General features: G+C 39.1%; 1 protein-coding gene across 4 annotated transcripts in view; it reads left to right on the top strand.

The window, feature by feature from the left end:
• Positions 1-1,606: 1,606 nt before the first annotated feature.
• LOC143023054 (uncharacterized) overlaps positions 1,607-16,365 on the top strand; it is a 15,461-nt gene continuing 702 nt past the window's right edge. The window contains exons 1-2 of one of the 4 annotated variants that reach the window (XM_076181526.1): positions 1,607-1,877; positions 13,659-16,365. The exon at positions 13,659-16,365 is cut by the window's right edge and continues 702 nt beyond it. In XM_076181526.1, coding sequence (XP_076037641.1) covers positions 13,681-14,841 — 1,161 coding nt within the window. In that variant the 5' untranslated portion in view covers positions 1,607-1,877; positions 13,659-13,680 and the 3' untranslated portion in view covers positions 14,842-16,365. Of the gene's footprint in view, positions 1,878-2,236; positions 2,674-13,658 lie in introns of those variants that run through there. The other 3 variants (XM_076181527.1, XM_076181525.1, XM_076181524.1) reach the window with 3 other exon arrangements.

Genomic DNA, 16,365 nt, shown 5'->3' with positions numbered 1-16,365 from the left:
GCTTACCTCGGAAGTACACGAATGTGTTCCGACCCTGACCTTGTTGCTGCGCTTGGTAATGGAAGAGGGCGATAGTAGGTGTTTGTATATAGTCCATCGGCCAAATCCAAAGTGTTTGCAACAGCCATCACAAGTCAAATAGTTCTCAATCCGATCTTTAACCTTATGGTCGTATTTTGGAACCTCTGAACTTCTCAACCGACCCGAAAAGTTGATGAAAATCACTAATACCTGGAGGGCCAAAATGATGCCAACTTTACCCTTCATCATGATGTTATATATTCGAATAAAGTACGTACGTTAGGTTATAATACAGCTGACGACATGAAGCTAGAATTATCTTGGACGAGGCATACAGATCGAGTTCCATAAACACCGTATTGCTCGCGGTGGATGCGAGGGAGGGGGAAGAGGTTAATAACTGGGAGGTTAATAACTGTTGATCTCAAGTCCAATGCGTGAGGTAGCCATTGCTTTGTGCGAGGGACGCTTGGTCGCTTGAGTTTGTTTACGAAATTGGCCACAGCCACAGCCACCATCGGCCCTTCATCCTTAGCCTTAGTCAGGAGCCTGGCGCGGGCTATAAGTTCGCTCATGTCTGCCTTTGCTGCATTTTCCATTGCCTGCAGCCCAGTCGATATGTAATCCGGAAACCCATTCACGAAAGCCATCCTCACTACCATCTCCAGGGAGTTGCCTTCGAGATTAATCAGGCCTGCCAATCGCCTAATGTCATTTGCGAACACGTCAACCTGTTCTCCCGTCCACCGCATTCGCCGTAGTTTGCAGTACGCTTCAAAGGGACTCTCGCCAAAAACTCCCTGTAACCTCTCCTTCACCTTTTCCACTTCCTTTTGATCTTCGGTTGCCATCTCCATGTAGACGGATAAAGCCGCGCCCTCTAAATTTAGCGCGATGTAACTCGCCACATCCCTCACTCCCGTTAGCCACACGGAGACATCTGTCCCGTCAAACGGCCTTAAGGTGACACTATTCACCTTGAACGGTTCTTTTTCACTCTCAGGTGCGGACATTGACGGCCCGTTTCCACTTGCGGGCGTAGTCATTTTTGCAGTGCCTAGATAGCTTGTGATTCAAAAGTACTTACTTGTGCGTCGATGACGTCGGTTCTTCGGTTTCGGTCGCTCCTGGGTGGGCCCTTACATTCCTTTGCGGCACTTAACTCTCCACTTCTCTAGCCTAATTCCCTACCTCCTAACCATTAATGCTAGCTTATCATATCCCCCTTTCCGGGTACTGTACACTCCACTCACACTCGCATTCACCACCGCCCACGCGCGGTCCTTGTTCGGCACTGTGCCACCCAAGCCAACGTGAGGCCACCCCCCCCCCCCGCATTCGGGTGGGAAGGGGGATACCAGCGCTCGTGCCCTTTGACCCCTTCTCCCCCCCCCCCAGAAAGATGGGGAGGGAGTGCCAACCGTCCGTCCCCATCCGCGCCATACACACTCACGCTCACACCACAGTTATTGTGCGTGCCCCCTCCCCCCAAAAAATCACCATACCTCCCCTCTATATATATACTTTATAAATTATAAAATCATATTATACTGGTGAAGTTCATATGAAAATGTCTATATTATAGGAACAAGTATGGTCGTGTCTCCAAAGTAACCGGAAACTAAAAACGGAGGTGAATCAGACGTTGGACATATGTTTGTAAAACATTGCAATTTCAATCTCGGCGAACCCTGCTCACCAGTGAAGGCAGCACAGTGTAGAAAACGCAGCAACTCTGTTCATCAGCTGTACCCAGCATTTAAATTGCGGTTTAATAACGCCCATGTTCATGATCATTCAGAGACTCTGAATTAGCATGTCTTCGTAATAAATTTGTGTTGAATAAATTCAATAAGGTAAGTTTTCATTCTTTACCGTAATTGTTCGTATTGTGACGGTATTGAAATTATTGACTTGTTGATTTTATATTTGTTTGTTTATTCATATATTTATGTTTATTCAAGTAACATCTTAAATAAGATACAATGGCATATGAATATCATGCTAGAATGGTGACGACCCATTGTCTCACGTAAAAACGTATTCAATAATATAATACAGTACTTGTTACTTGTAGTTTTTCTTTAACTGGTCGCACTGCACCAACGGTGTTCCGCAGGACCCTCACATTAATAAAGATCGACTTCTACTTTATAATCTGTATTCCTCTCTAATGGTGAGGTCTTCCATATAGTAACACACAGAGAACAGGAAAGTCTTGAGTTTATCCTTGAAAGTGAAACCTTGATTGTTGACAATACGTCGTAGATCGTGTGGAAGACTATTATAAAATCTTGGGGAGGTTGACAGAAACAACAATGAAGTAACTGCAGGGAAATTCTTATTCCAGGGAACAAACGTAGAACTTAAAAAAGATTTATACAAATTATGGAAAGTAAGAAAAGAAGGTAAACGAAGTGAAAGGCATATAACTGGAAAGAACAATCATTTGAAACTGAAGTGCTTCTCAAACAATAGGAATTGTAAGTAAATCACAAAAGTAATAAGAAAGATGTGTCAGTGTAAAGGGCAAGACCCCTCGTCAAATCTGAATGTGAACTTGAGAAGCTACTGGGAATTGGCACGACACTCGGGGCGGCAGGAAAATTTTCAAGCATGACAATCCAAAACAAGTGGTTTTAAACAAGTACAGTAAGTAACGTCAGGTCAACAGTACTTAGGGAAATTGTTGGTTTTAGTTGTGGGCTGCAACATGGAACATTAACGGCCTACGACATGGCAGTGTATTTGGTCAAAACATTCCTGTGTCAGAATAGATAAAGTAGTATGTCAGTGAAGATTTGAGACTATATGTTTTTCACTGGTGCTTAATAAGAAACATTACTGAGTGAGGTAGTTAGCATTCTAGTATTCCAGTCGGTAAAATGCCAGAATCACGTCTAGTCATCCTGGTAGATGTTAAGTAAAAAAAAAAAATGGGAACTTCTAGTATTTCTTTTGCAGCTTCATCAGTGGATACCATACCTGGTAGATTTGTGTAATCATTTAGTGTAGCTAAATTTAGTACACAGGGAAGGAACAATGCTCGTTGGGTCCCATCTCATATTTTGACTCTCCAACCCACTCCCACACAGTGGGAAGTGAGAAACCTGTCAGTTGCGGCATCATTGTACCTAGCTTCACGGTGCTTGTATGTTTTCTGCTTGCAAATCAAAGTTTTTATGTATCCATTATATTCTCAGTTCTCTGACAATATTTCATTTTACTCTTATACTCTCAGATAAAGTTCTGGAAGAGGCATATGCCCTACTTCAGTCATCTAAGAATATGGTTGTCATTGTGATATTGATTATGTGGTAAAATTCCAGAATCATGCAAGCAAAGATGTTTAACATGAAATTTACGTTGTCCAATAGCTCCTAACCTAAAGCCACAGAAAAAGAAAAAAAAAATTAGTTGGTGATTGTCCTTTCAATTTTTCAAATGTGGAAAGGTAGTAAGTTTTATTTATTCACTAATTTATTTTCTTTTTTTATGGGAATCTAGGGTTTATGATTTGATGACAGCCAGGATTAACATAAGAAATACCTTTGCAAAAGAAAATTGAGGGCAAACTGAAGTTCCCAAAAGATTGTGCGTAGAATTACAAAGATCAAGGACAAATCAAGGTTTAAAACATATTTCAAGATTACATGCAAGTTACTAGTGAAATAATAGAGAAATTAGAAACAACATGAATTTCAAGATTGCCTTGATTCGTGGAGTTTCAGCAAAGCCAGTCTCTACAGTGACTTTAACCCATTAAACTCCGATGACAAGATTCTTGTCATTTGGTCAAATAAAACAAAAAATCATAAAACACCAAAATGTTTGATCAAACAGCACCAGAAAAATATGACGTCAGTCCTCCTCGCTTCTCTCGCGAGCGAAGCGAGGAGGACTGACGTCATATTTTTCTGGTGCTGTTTGATCAAACATTTTGGTGTTTTATGATTTTTTGTTTTATTTGACCAAATGACAAGAATCTTGTCATCGCAGTTTAATGGGTTAAGACCACTGTGAGGGACCAAGGATAGGCGGCAAATACATAAAAAAAGGCGCATTTTTTTTATAGTCGGGTGGGGACAATCACCATTTTTTTTCATTTTCATGGCCAAATATATCCTGACCCGAATTAATGTAACCATTCCATAGAAAAATTAGATCTTTGAAATGCAAAAACTATCAGTAGTGTTTTAGAAGTGCACACCTACACAATTTAGCATTAAAAAATTAGATATTGATTTTGTGAATTGTAAGACATCAATGTAATATACGTTTTTCTTGGTGGAAATCAGTAACCAAAAAACGTTGCTAAAAAGCAGTACATAAACGAATGAAGTTGTCAACTCCTTGAGATGCCACCTTTGTTTTGATAGATTTGGAGGCTGATGATGATGTCAGTCCTGATGACCTCTAGAATTGTAAGTACTGCATTACTAAATGCAGGTTAGGTAGGTTAGGTTATAATAGACACATTTATTACTTTCATATCTTCAATTTTCTTATCTACCAAAATAAAGATGGTGTCTCAAACAGTCGCAGCTGCTATGTTTGTTTGGGTATAGCTTTTAGCAACTTTTTCTGTTCTTGATTTAAACCAAGAAAACATATATTACGTTGATGTATTATAAGTTACAAAATTAATATTTAATTTTCTGTTGTTATATCGGGGCGGGGTAGTATGTGTGAGTAAATTTTGACGCAGCCCGAAGGGATTTCTCCCCGTCCTCTCCTTATGTGCAAGGGGGGACGGAGAGGGGGGTCGCCGATTAAATGAAGCGGCCTTGCTGTGGATGTGCTGTGTCTTGCGACACTGCTTCTGACCCAGGGCGGTGGGCAAGGTGCAGGGATGACCCGTCATCCAGGAGGTGCTCAGATGAGAGGGAGGGTGGGAGGAGTGTGGAGTGTATTTAGGGATGAAATGGGTGGGAGTGTTTTTATGCCTTTCCCTTTTTGGCTACCTCCCTTGAAAGGGGGAAAAAGCCTTGGTATATGTATGTATGTATGTTGTTATATCATGTAGGAGTGCACTTCTAAAAATTTACCAAATTGTCTATATACAGAGCAGACATGGGTATGATTATGAAAAATTATCAGGATTTGATTTTGATTATGGTCTGGAATACTTTTTTGATTGTGATTAAATTATAATTATTATTATTATTTTTTTTTTATTATTATTATTTGATTGAAAGTACTTGAGTTTTGCTCTTGTGGATTACAAAGGAGGAGCATGCCAACAGGAGACCATTTGGTCCATAACTAGGTCAGATGTGGAAAAAATGTAGTAAAGATGAATATGTAAAAGAAAAATAAATAAAAATTATAACAAATAATAAATGAAATAGATGCATAGGTATAGTTAGATAATAAAAAAGCAGGTAAATAGTAAATAATAATAAATTGACAGATAAATAAAAATCAAGCAAATAATAAACAAATAATAACAAACAAATAAGTAATCTAAAATAAATGGCAGTCGTTACAGCATCTTGCTTAGGTGTTTATCTAAACAAAACTTAAAGCTTCGAACTGAACTACATTGCACTGCCTCTGCAAGAAGTTTGTTCCATTCATAAACTATACGATTGATGAAGTTGTTTCTACCCATTTCCAGATTAAATCTATTTCCTGACAGTTTGAGACCATTATTTCTTGTCAGCTTCTCATTCTCATTTTTTGTGCATGATTATGATTATAACCACATTTTGCTGTGATTATTTATAAGAAAAAGAAAAAACAGCAATGATTAAGTGTGGTACAATGGTTAAATAGGTAGCAAATTTTATCTAATGGGTACACTTTTATATATTTAGCACAGTGATATATTAAACTGTTTATATCACATACCAATGGTATTAGAAACATACATTTGTGTGTGAGAAGTTTTATTGTATTTTTTTTTTTATATAACATAATACATTACAAATATTTCCCAGCAAAATATATAACCCTCGGTGATAATGAAAACAAATTATTTCCCTGCAAAATATGTAACCCTCAGTGATAATGAAAACAAAGCATATCCCTGCAAAATATATAAACCTCAATGATAATGAGAACAAAGCATTTCCCTGCAAAATATAGTTACTTCAGTAATAATGAAAGTATTTCCCTGCAAAATATAGGATTTGTTATGCACTTGATTATTTCTCATATAATGGTTTAGTTTACTATGTGTCTGTTACACTCGATAAACATCAACTCCTCAAAGCGAGCATCAGTTATTCTGCATCATTCAGGACGAAAGACTTTCCCAGTAATAGAGAAAAGTCTCTCAACTGGAGCTGATGATGCTGGGATACACAGATATTGGAGAGCCAGTATTGTTTGTTGAGCTAATGTTGACTGATTCTATTCCCAAAAGAGAAGGGGATCACTGCCATCCTCTGTTGTTGGCTGACTCAGGTAGGGTTCCATTTGTGATAAAGTTGTTGTTAATGTACAGAGGGAAGAGCTCATTGATGATGATGATGATGGTGTCATGAATCTGAAGAGCAGCCTGCACTTCTTCTTTGTAGGGGACTCCTTGTTTTCCTGAGGAGAATCTTTTTCCTTATTGCCAGTAGATATGATTTCATCCACTTTAGTTTTCAGTTGGGATTTCATTAAACTGACTTCTTCTAGGGAGCACCAGTCCATCTTAATTAAAGCATGGATCTAGGAGTGAAGTCCGCTGAAACATCTCCATGTCTTGATAGTTCTTCAATTTTTCCTCAGTTGAGCTTCTGAGAGTGGTGATCATGTTTGACTTGTATGTCTGTGACAGTAGTTCAAGCTCAGCTCTCAGTCCGCGAATGCATGGAATTACTTTTGCACACGTAATCTTTGTACACGGATCTTCCTAGCATTGCCATATGGAAACACCTCATATCTCGAAAACTATTGCAAATAAAAAGGAAAAAATTGCAGAGCAGTTTCATGTTAGCATAAATGGCACACAAAGTTTTGCAAAAATCTGGAGAAAAATAAATTGAAAAAATTCTGGAGGTAATGGGTTAATAATATTATGCAGCCTTATGGCTAGATATTCTCATTTCTCACACCAGCCTTGCTTATATTAACAATAATACCACTCTTCTTTAGAAATTATCCCAACAAAGAACTTGATAAAACCACAAAGGTATTTAGATTTCAAATATTACAAAAGTCTGAACTTGGATCCCTTCAGTTATTTTATTTTTTATTTTTTTATTTATTTTTTTTTTTTTTTCAGTACCAAAGCTTATGGGTGACTGACATTGTTACTGAAAGATGATATTGTACCTGATGTTTGAAATTACATATCATTGGTGGGAAAGGCAGTGGTCCACTTTACCCCCACCTTCCCCTATACCATGGTAGACAAGCAAGTAAAAACATGAGATGGTGCCAGTGCTTTCAAAACATACTTTGATCTAAAAGTAAAGTGTTTCATGGAAATTGCAAATAAATAATCACATTTTAATCTACAATTATTAGCAAGAAAAAATTAATCATGGTTTGATTATGATTATCACCACAGAGTAAATTTTGATTATGATTACACAAATTTTATGCTTTTTGATTATGATTTTATGATGATTACATAATCACAGCCATGGATTATGATTTTTTGATGAGGATAATCATAATCATGCCCATGTCTGATACCGAGAGCTTACCAACCCCCCACCCCATGTCAAGGAAGGAGCCAGGTCACCACCCCCTCCATGCTCTATTGTGGCTCACTTCAAATCTTGCCACAGATTTTCGTTCACAACCCAATCTGGCAAGTAATTCCAACTGTTGACAATCCTGCTTGAGAAAGTGTATTACCTGGTGTTGAGTCCTTCAGTCACTCCTTGTACTAGAGGTACTGTTTTTGCTGCACATTGCTGAACATTTTCTATTGCCTCTGCATATTTTACCCAGTGGGGGCACCATATCAGATTTGCATACTCCAGATATTGCCTTGCCCAAATATCCTTCTTGGCGTTAGTTTAGTAGGTAATTGGGTCTGTCATGGTGTGCTCCCATTTCTCTACACCTGCTGGCCTTCCCATTCTCATGTATATAATCTTTTCTGGGGGTGGAATTTGACCATCCATTTTTCGGACCACCACTAGCTCGTTTAGGCCATCCTGGAGCATGTCCTTGTCCTTGTCAACAGTCTTCTTCAAAGCTGCATACAGATCCACCTTGACTTGTGGAAGATTGTTTACATACGAATGTAGGACAAAAGGTCCCCGGACAAAATGTCCTGAAATCTGAACCCGTGGGACAAAATGTCCCCAACGGCGTAGGTGGGTGGTCAAAGTGTCCTCTTTTTTTTTTTTTTTTTTTTTTTTTCCTAAAAATTTGTCAGATGTGTTTTACTTTATTCCTTTATATGTTTTTGGTGAATTTTTGGTTTTTAACTTGATTTTTTTTTATAGGCATACAATACAAGTCCAATAAAGCATAATTGTGTGCTGTAATTGTACTCATAAGGTGCTTATCACACCTCTTTCACACCCCCATTGCTTGGTTAACACCTCAGATGTGCTCTAAGTTTGCTCACAAAGTGCTTGTCACACCTCTCTTACACCTCTGTGCCTGGTTCACACCTCAGATCTGCTCAGAATGCTCAGAATTTGCTCAACACCTAGATAAGTTCAGTATATAAACCTGGCATATCCTGACAAGGCATGTCAGTTTTACTGAGCTACTCAACCATGTCAGATGAGCTACAGGTCATCACGTCCCAGAAGGGTGGTCAGAAGATCCTTCTCAAGGGCTTCATGTACACCAAGAAGAACGTTTCCAAGAAGACCGGTGAAGTCATCTGGAGGTGTGTGCGGCGTGATCTCAAGTGTTCCGCCGCTCGCCTGTGGACCACTGAGAGCCTGAGTGACCACAGGCTGGATGGTGAGCATGACCACCTTTCAGACCGTGTGGCATGCGAGGTGGCAACTGTTCGCCAGTCCATGAAGAGGAAGGCTACTGTCACCAACGACCGCCCCATCCAGATCCTCAGCCTCTTCACCATCGCCGACCTGGACGACGAGGTCAAGGCACGGATGCCTAGACCTGAGACCAGCAATCGTGTCCTGCGTCGAGTCCGGTCTGCTAACCGACCTCGGGATCCGTCCGCAGTCTCTGCAGGAGTTGGATATCTCAGGTACCTGGGCCTCCAACCTACCTCCTCTTTGACAACGGTCCTGAGGCTTATGAGCGTGTCATCATCTTCGCCTCCCCTGCTCGTCTGGAGAAGCTCATCGCCTCTGATGAGTGGTGCATGGATGGCACCTTCTCCGTCGCTCCTAGACTCTTCACCCAGCTCTATGTCATCCAGGGTCGCGTCGGTGAGGGCTACCTTCCACTGGCCTTTGTTTGCCTTGCTCCAGCGCAAGACATAGACCAGCTACAAGCAGGTCTTTCGTGGCTTGGAGGAGCATGGCTGCGACCCCGCCAGCGTCGTGGTGGACTTCGAGAGGCCTGTGGAGCTGGCCCTCCTTCAGGTGGTGTTCGGAGAGCAGATCCAGGTCCAGTTCTGCTTTTACCACCTGAGCCAGTCCATCTGGAGGCAGATGCAGGCAGGGCAGCCTGGGCCTCAAGAACCTGTATGAAGAGGACCCCGAGTTCCGCCTCTTCTGTGGCCAGCTGGATGCCCTGGCGTTCCTACCCCCCAAGCCCCACGTCTAGGCCATCTGTATTATATATTATATACGTCCTTTATTATATGTGATATGTATTATATATTATATGTGATATGTACTGTGATTTATCATCTTATATGATTTGTGAGATGTACTGTGATTCATCATTGTGATATTTAATATCAAATATTATTGTACTTTGTGTTTATATATATTCTCCAGAATTTAAGGGTTGTTATAAAACCACAATTAACTATGACCCAAAATGTATAAACAGTTGATAAAAATCAATATTTGTTGAAAAAAAAAAAAAAAATTGGGGACCTTTTGTCCTAAATATTGGGGACATTTTGTCCCGGGGGTGCAGATTTCAGGACATTTTGTCCGGGGACCTTTTGTCCGTTCTCGTTTACATACAGTACCCAGTACTGGGACCCAGTACCAAGTGGGTAATCTTGGGATACCTGGTGTGGTGGGTTTGTAGCATATAATGTATGCCTCTTTTTTATGATGAATACTTGCTTTTTGTCAGGAGGAAATAGAAGGAAGGGTAACAAGTGGTGGGATGAGGAAGCAAAGAAGGTTGTAGAAGAGAAGAAGCAAGCATTCACAGACTGCTTACAAAATAGGATGAGAGAATCATATGAAAATTACATAGAAAAGAAAAGAGAAGTAAAGCATAAGATGAATGAGGCAAAGAGGAGAGCAGATGTGAAATAGGGTAAGAGTATGACAGAAAATTTTGAAAGTAACAAAAAGATGTTTTGGAAAGAAATTGAGAGGGGAAGAGGAGGTGAATCAAGTAGAGAAGAAAAGGTGGTAAGTTTTTAGTTGTACCCACCTACATGATATAGTAATAGAAAATTAAATTATAATACATCAACGTAATATGCGATTTTCTTGGTGGAAATCAATAACAAAAAAGTCGTGGCGGTTGAATGATATGCCATCTTTGTTTTGATCAATGCTGAGGTAGAAGTAAATGAAAGGATGATAAATTCATCTATTCTAACCTAACCTAACTAACCAACATAACCTAACCTATATTTAGAACATTGGCAGTCATTACAGCATTCATGCTATTTAGATATATGCAATGGTTTTTGTTACCTATCCCAAACCCACCAGCTGAGTGGGTTATGGCGTCGTTACTTGCGGTGAAGGTCAAGGGGATGGTGGTTCGAATCCTGCCAACAGCAAAGTTGAACCAAAGGCATGGTTCATTAAATTCCACGCTACAGAGACCTCTGTAAGGGGCACCGTCCCATCCTTCCGATGGGAGGAGTTTGTGACATTAAACCATATATCATCATCCCTTGCAAATGGCAAGGACTGAGTATTCTTCTTTGGATTATAAATATATATATACAGCTAAGAGAAATGTATAGGGACAAGCATTGCCAGTGTCATTGTCACAAAACTGCGGAAGTCAAGACTGTTGTAAACGGGACTCCCTGTACTTCTGTATTTCTGTGTAGCCAAAGACTAGAGGTAGTAAGTATATTTTATCCAGAAATATTTATTTTTTGCAATCTTACTACCCTGTTGATGTTCTGTAGTATGTGTCTGTGTACAGTATATATTCACCTAATTGTAGTATTCAGTAAAGATGCAGCAGTCATTGGGTCCAGTCTCCTCCTTTCCAATCTATCCTACCAACCACCTAGCCTCAAATACATGTACAGGTCCAACTTAATCTATATCCTTGATTTCCAATTTTCATATTTAGTTTTGAGTTCATGTGTTGTTCCAGCTCTGGCAATCACCTAAGCCACTCCAAGTAATTTGACATATGTATGGAAAACTGAATTTCTTCATATCCTTTAGATATGTCTAAATTTGTTCTCATGATTTATTGAAACTTTCCTATCCTTAATCAAGAGTTTTCATCTGTCAGTGTAGTCAATCCCCTGTAGCAATCTGAATATTGTAATCATGTCACCTTTCTCCTTGATCTTTCAATGTTAGTACATACCCAGTGCTTTTAGTCTCTCCTTGTGGTGTGTGTGTCTACAGTATATACATGAATATACAGGGAGTCCTCAAGTTACAATGGAGTTCAGTTCCCATGCAACTTTGTAAACCGATTTTCAGCATAGGTCAGAACCAGCCTAAGTAAGCACTTTCCATGGTGATTGATGTCCTTCTCTTTGATGCACAGCTATCAGAAGTGTCTGCCTTATGCTTGGGAGCCATAATGAAGGGCAAAATGTTCCCCAAAAGGGCAACATAAATGAGTGAGTGAATAATAGGTAGTACAGTAATCCTAAATAGTGATTCCTTCCTCAGTCCATCATCACCACATAACCATGTATTCCTCCTCCATGCTCACCACTCATTTTTTTTGCATTGTTAAAAAAGAAGGAAAAAAGTAAGAAATACCAGCAAAAGGGAATATAATGGGACAAATATTGCCAGTGTCATAACCACAAATCAGCGGAAGTCAAGACCATCGTAAACTGAGGACTCTGTATATAAATATGTGTATGCAGACACGCGTTGACTTATGAATGAGTGGCATTCTGGATGGCCATTCAAATTTGAAATATCTGTAAGTCATTATCCAACATGGTGATATAAAGTCAATACATGTTTTCTTATCCTAAAACATATTATTAGTGATACATAAAAATAAATTGATTGTGATAATGTTACAGTAATCCCTTTTGTATCAGGGTTAATAGAGCCAATGGACCTCCGGGATATGAAAAAAATTGGATATGGCACCAAGCCTTCCCGATTAACTCTATGTGCATTTGCATAAGATATACCTTTAGCTACTCTACACACTTCAAATATAAAAATACTACATTCTAGTACTTGGAGTGGCATAAGTACAATGAGCTACATGTTCTGTCAAGAGTCTGCCTGTGATTGAGAATAGAGGTGGAATTTTTGATACATATTAGGGTGGTTGCCCTTACTCATTTATGTGGTGCTGACGCACAGTTCTCACATTCAGTCCCATACCATATTTGCATATCTTGTCTTCAAGTAATATCATTTACTGTTTATGTGTATCCTTATATTGAAGTATAGTAAATAAATTATTTTCTGTGGATTTCATGTCAGTGGTTGATTAATGTGTGATCCAGGGAAAAGTGCCATTACAGCAGTGTTTTGCCTGAGTAGGGTTTAATATGAGCCAAACCAATTTCCCTGGATATGGGCAAGGTCTGATACAATGTAGTTGGATACCAGAGGCATTACTCTAATGTTTTCCATATCTTTGAAACTGGTAAAGTAGACTTGAGGTGTCATTTGTATGTCTGAAAGTTAGTAAAATGTTTATAAGTAAAGGGCATATATATACATATATATATATATATATATATATATATATATATATATATATATATATATACACATATATATATACATATATATATATAAATAATATATTCCTTTTTCTTTCTTTTGTCTTTCTTACTTTCTTTTTGAGTCTGATGTTTTTGATTTTATGATGGACCAGAAGGCCTCCTGTCTAGTCATCATGATTTATCCATTTGTGCAATCCAGTTATTGTGTTTGCATGTGTAGTGCTCATGTTGATGCAAATATGGGAGGGGATGGGGATTAGGGGGAGTAGGGAATGGTTAAGTGTTGATGATATTTTGATGCAGCCTGAAGGAATTTCTCCCTGTCTTCTCAATTTTCCACATGAGAGGATGGAGGGGAAGTTGCAGTTTAGATAAAGTGATTTTGTTGTTGATGTGCTGTGTTTTGCTGCATTGCTTCTGACCCAGGGCGGTGGGCAGGGGACGGACAGGGATGACCCTTCATCCATCCAGGAGGAGCTAAGATGAGAGGGAGGGAGGGAGGGAGGGAGGCAAAGGTGGTGGATTGGGTGGAGGGCGGTAGCATGGCTTTTGACTTGACTACCTTCTTTATTAATTAAAGGGGGGGGGAGCACTTGGTTTATAGAATGGAATAGTTTTGGCAGGTTGAATTTTGAATATTTCATGAATGTTGAAACATGTTTTTGTATTTATATTTCATCAGTTTTATTTCAATTGACATTACTCTCTGTTTCAGGGAGGTGTTTTTACCAGTGGCAATGGATTTGATTTACAAAAGAAGAACCAAATTTGATGTACTTCAACTGTTCAGAGACATCTTTCAGGCTCTCATTAAAGGAAAGAAAAAGGAAAGTTGGAATGGAAAGTCACTTAAAAATATCCTAAAGGGAAAAATTGATGAAAATATGATAAACTTTGCATATAACAAAGAACAACGGAAAATGAAAATTGAGGAGATTGAAGAATATGTAGAGGATGGAAATGACATGAAATTTCTGATCTTCCTTATCAGAGACCTCTTAGATTTCAGTGAACAGGAATGTTTGGATGAGATTTATAAACTTTTAGAAAGATATGTCAATCATCAATTTGATGAAACTGATGATACAAATATAATAATTGAGAAAGTAAACAAGTGCTATACCTCACTAGAAAAAGAAAGTAAACAGGATTTTCAAAAAGAAAAAGAAGAAATGATAGGGGCCATCCTCAAAGTGAAGAATGAAAGTTGTAAGAAAAAGGATAAAGAAAATTTTGTGAAAACTGTATCTACACCTGAAGGAACAGATGATATCATAAAAAAGGGACTCTCTGAATTAGATGCCAAACTTAGCGAGATATTTGGGAGCAGTGAGCATCCTAAGCCTGGTGGTAAGAACCTGATGGATATAAAAGTGAAACGATGCATTGTTGAAGATTTTGATATCGGTATCGGCATAAGAGACAGTGATCCACCTATAGAAGAAAGAGAAGATTGTAATTTTAACACAATCTTTGAATCACTCTGTGAGGAATTGGCTATTATATATTCATCCAATGAGACATGGTTAGAGGATGGGAGTTTGATTTCATTAAAAGCAAAACTAACAGAGAGTGTGAACCACGTCATCTTTGTCAGAGGGTCTGAGGTGGAGGATGATCAGTGGGAAAATTTGTTTAAAAAGAATATGGAATTTCAAAAGCTCTCTCAATGGGAAGTGAACCAGCTAACAAGCTTAGATATTCTCTTTCTGTTTGAGTTTTTGGGGGACCTACCAGAAGATCAATTGAACATTTTACATTCTCTCCTTAAAGATGTAGTAGAAAAATTTGAATGTAGAAAGCACATTGTCATCACTGATGAAAAGAATGTACGTCATTTATACGATTTCATGATAGGATATGTTGAGACAAAGCTGTATAAAGTATATCAAGTGTAATATTCTTAAATCAGTGTCACGAATGAGTCTCTGTATTTGAGTTGGTGCATCAAATCATAACCTCTGACTCGAACAATTCCTGCAATCCAGGTTTTAGAACATCTATTCAGACTCTTTTTAAATCAATTAAATCTCACTGGAGTTAAGAAAATTACTTGATTTGATATGTGCAGGAATTGCAATTTGTCTCTAATTTACAATGAAGCTGGTGTGAACAGGGTGCGAGTGCGGTAGTCAGGAGGTCCCAAAAATGCCGCCTGCGCATCTTTTTATATTACAGCCATACAACACCAGTACCGTGGCACATGTCCCAATGTATGCCAGTGTAACCTATCCTATCACGATTTACCCAGCTCCACGCAATTTACCCATTTCTTTATTTTTGTGTGAAGAAGGATCACAGTATATCCACTATTACTCTAGAATAGGTAAGCATGGAGGGGGCTTAGAGGTAACGGGCCTACTTCGAGTCATCATCTTGATTTACGCGCCCTCTGACCTCTGATGACAGGAGGCTCGAATCGTGTAGTCCTTTGCTGCCTACCGGCTTCCAAACCCTCTGCAACTTGGATGACAAAATGAGATAGGTACTCCTGTCTATGCTATACCTAGAAAGCAGGTGCTGTGGCTCCAGCTAGGACATGGCTTGGTGCCATACTACCAGTGACATGGTTTGGTGCCTTTGCCAGTGACATGTCATGGAACATGACATCAGTCATTGTAAATAGTACTTTTATATTGATAGCACTATTGTTTTACCCAGTTGCATGTTTTGGTAATGCTACTATTTGTGATATACACACATATATATATTCCCCACCCTCATTTTCATTCTCTTCATCTATCCTCCAATCCACTGATACATAGTGAGGTGGCTAGGAATAGGAAAAGAACCCATCACTAGGTGAAAGTTGCCCCTCATTATTTTTCATGTGTTTCATATCCTGAGTACTGGAAAAGAGTAGGGGGAGATGACAAGTCCCTCCCATCTCTTTTTCTAAAATTGGAATGACCCATTTTATGGTTCAACCATGTCCCTGACTAGTGTTGCATCAACTAGTAGATATTCTCCATTGGGAGCCTTTAAGAAGGCTAAATTTTGAAGGATCAGTTGTTGCATGAACCCCATGTGACCTCTCCCAGTGTGTGTGAGTATTTATTTGGTTGTAGTGTATGGGGTTGGAGCTGTGCTACTAGGATGTTGCATCAGCTGGTAATCACATCTTGCCAACACATTTAGACCTGTTATAAGATACCTGTGATTGATATTGGTTATGTGTAACCAGTTTAGGACAATTTTATACCTATTCACATAAGAAGTAGCTTCTTTTTGGCACCACAAATGTAAAACATGTCATGTTACATCCCGGGTTGTGGAGTCGGAGTCGGAGAGAGTCGGAGGTTTTAGCTGGGAGTCGGAGTCGAAGTTGGATTTCTAAGAGTACTAGGAGTTGGAGTTGGAGTCGGAGTCGAAGTTGGATTTCTAAGAGTACTAGGAGTTGGAGTTGGAGTCTGAATTTCTTA

The sequence above is a fragment of the Oratosquilla oratoria genome, unplaced genomic scaffold, assembly GCF_046742065.1.
Source record: "Oratosquilla oratoria isolate Oo_2021 unplaced genomic scaffold, ASM4674206v1 SCAFFOLD294, whole genome shotgun sequence".
Taxonomy (NCBI): Eukaryota; Metazoa; Arthropoda; class Malacostraca; order Stomatopoda; family Squillidae; genus Oratosquilla; species Oratosquilla oratoria.
Note: the sequence above shows the minus strand (reverse complement) of the source record. Positions and strands in the feature narration are given on the sequence as shown.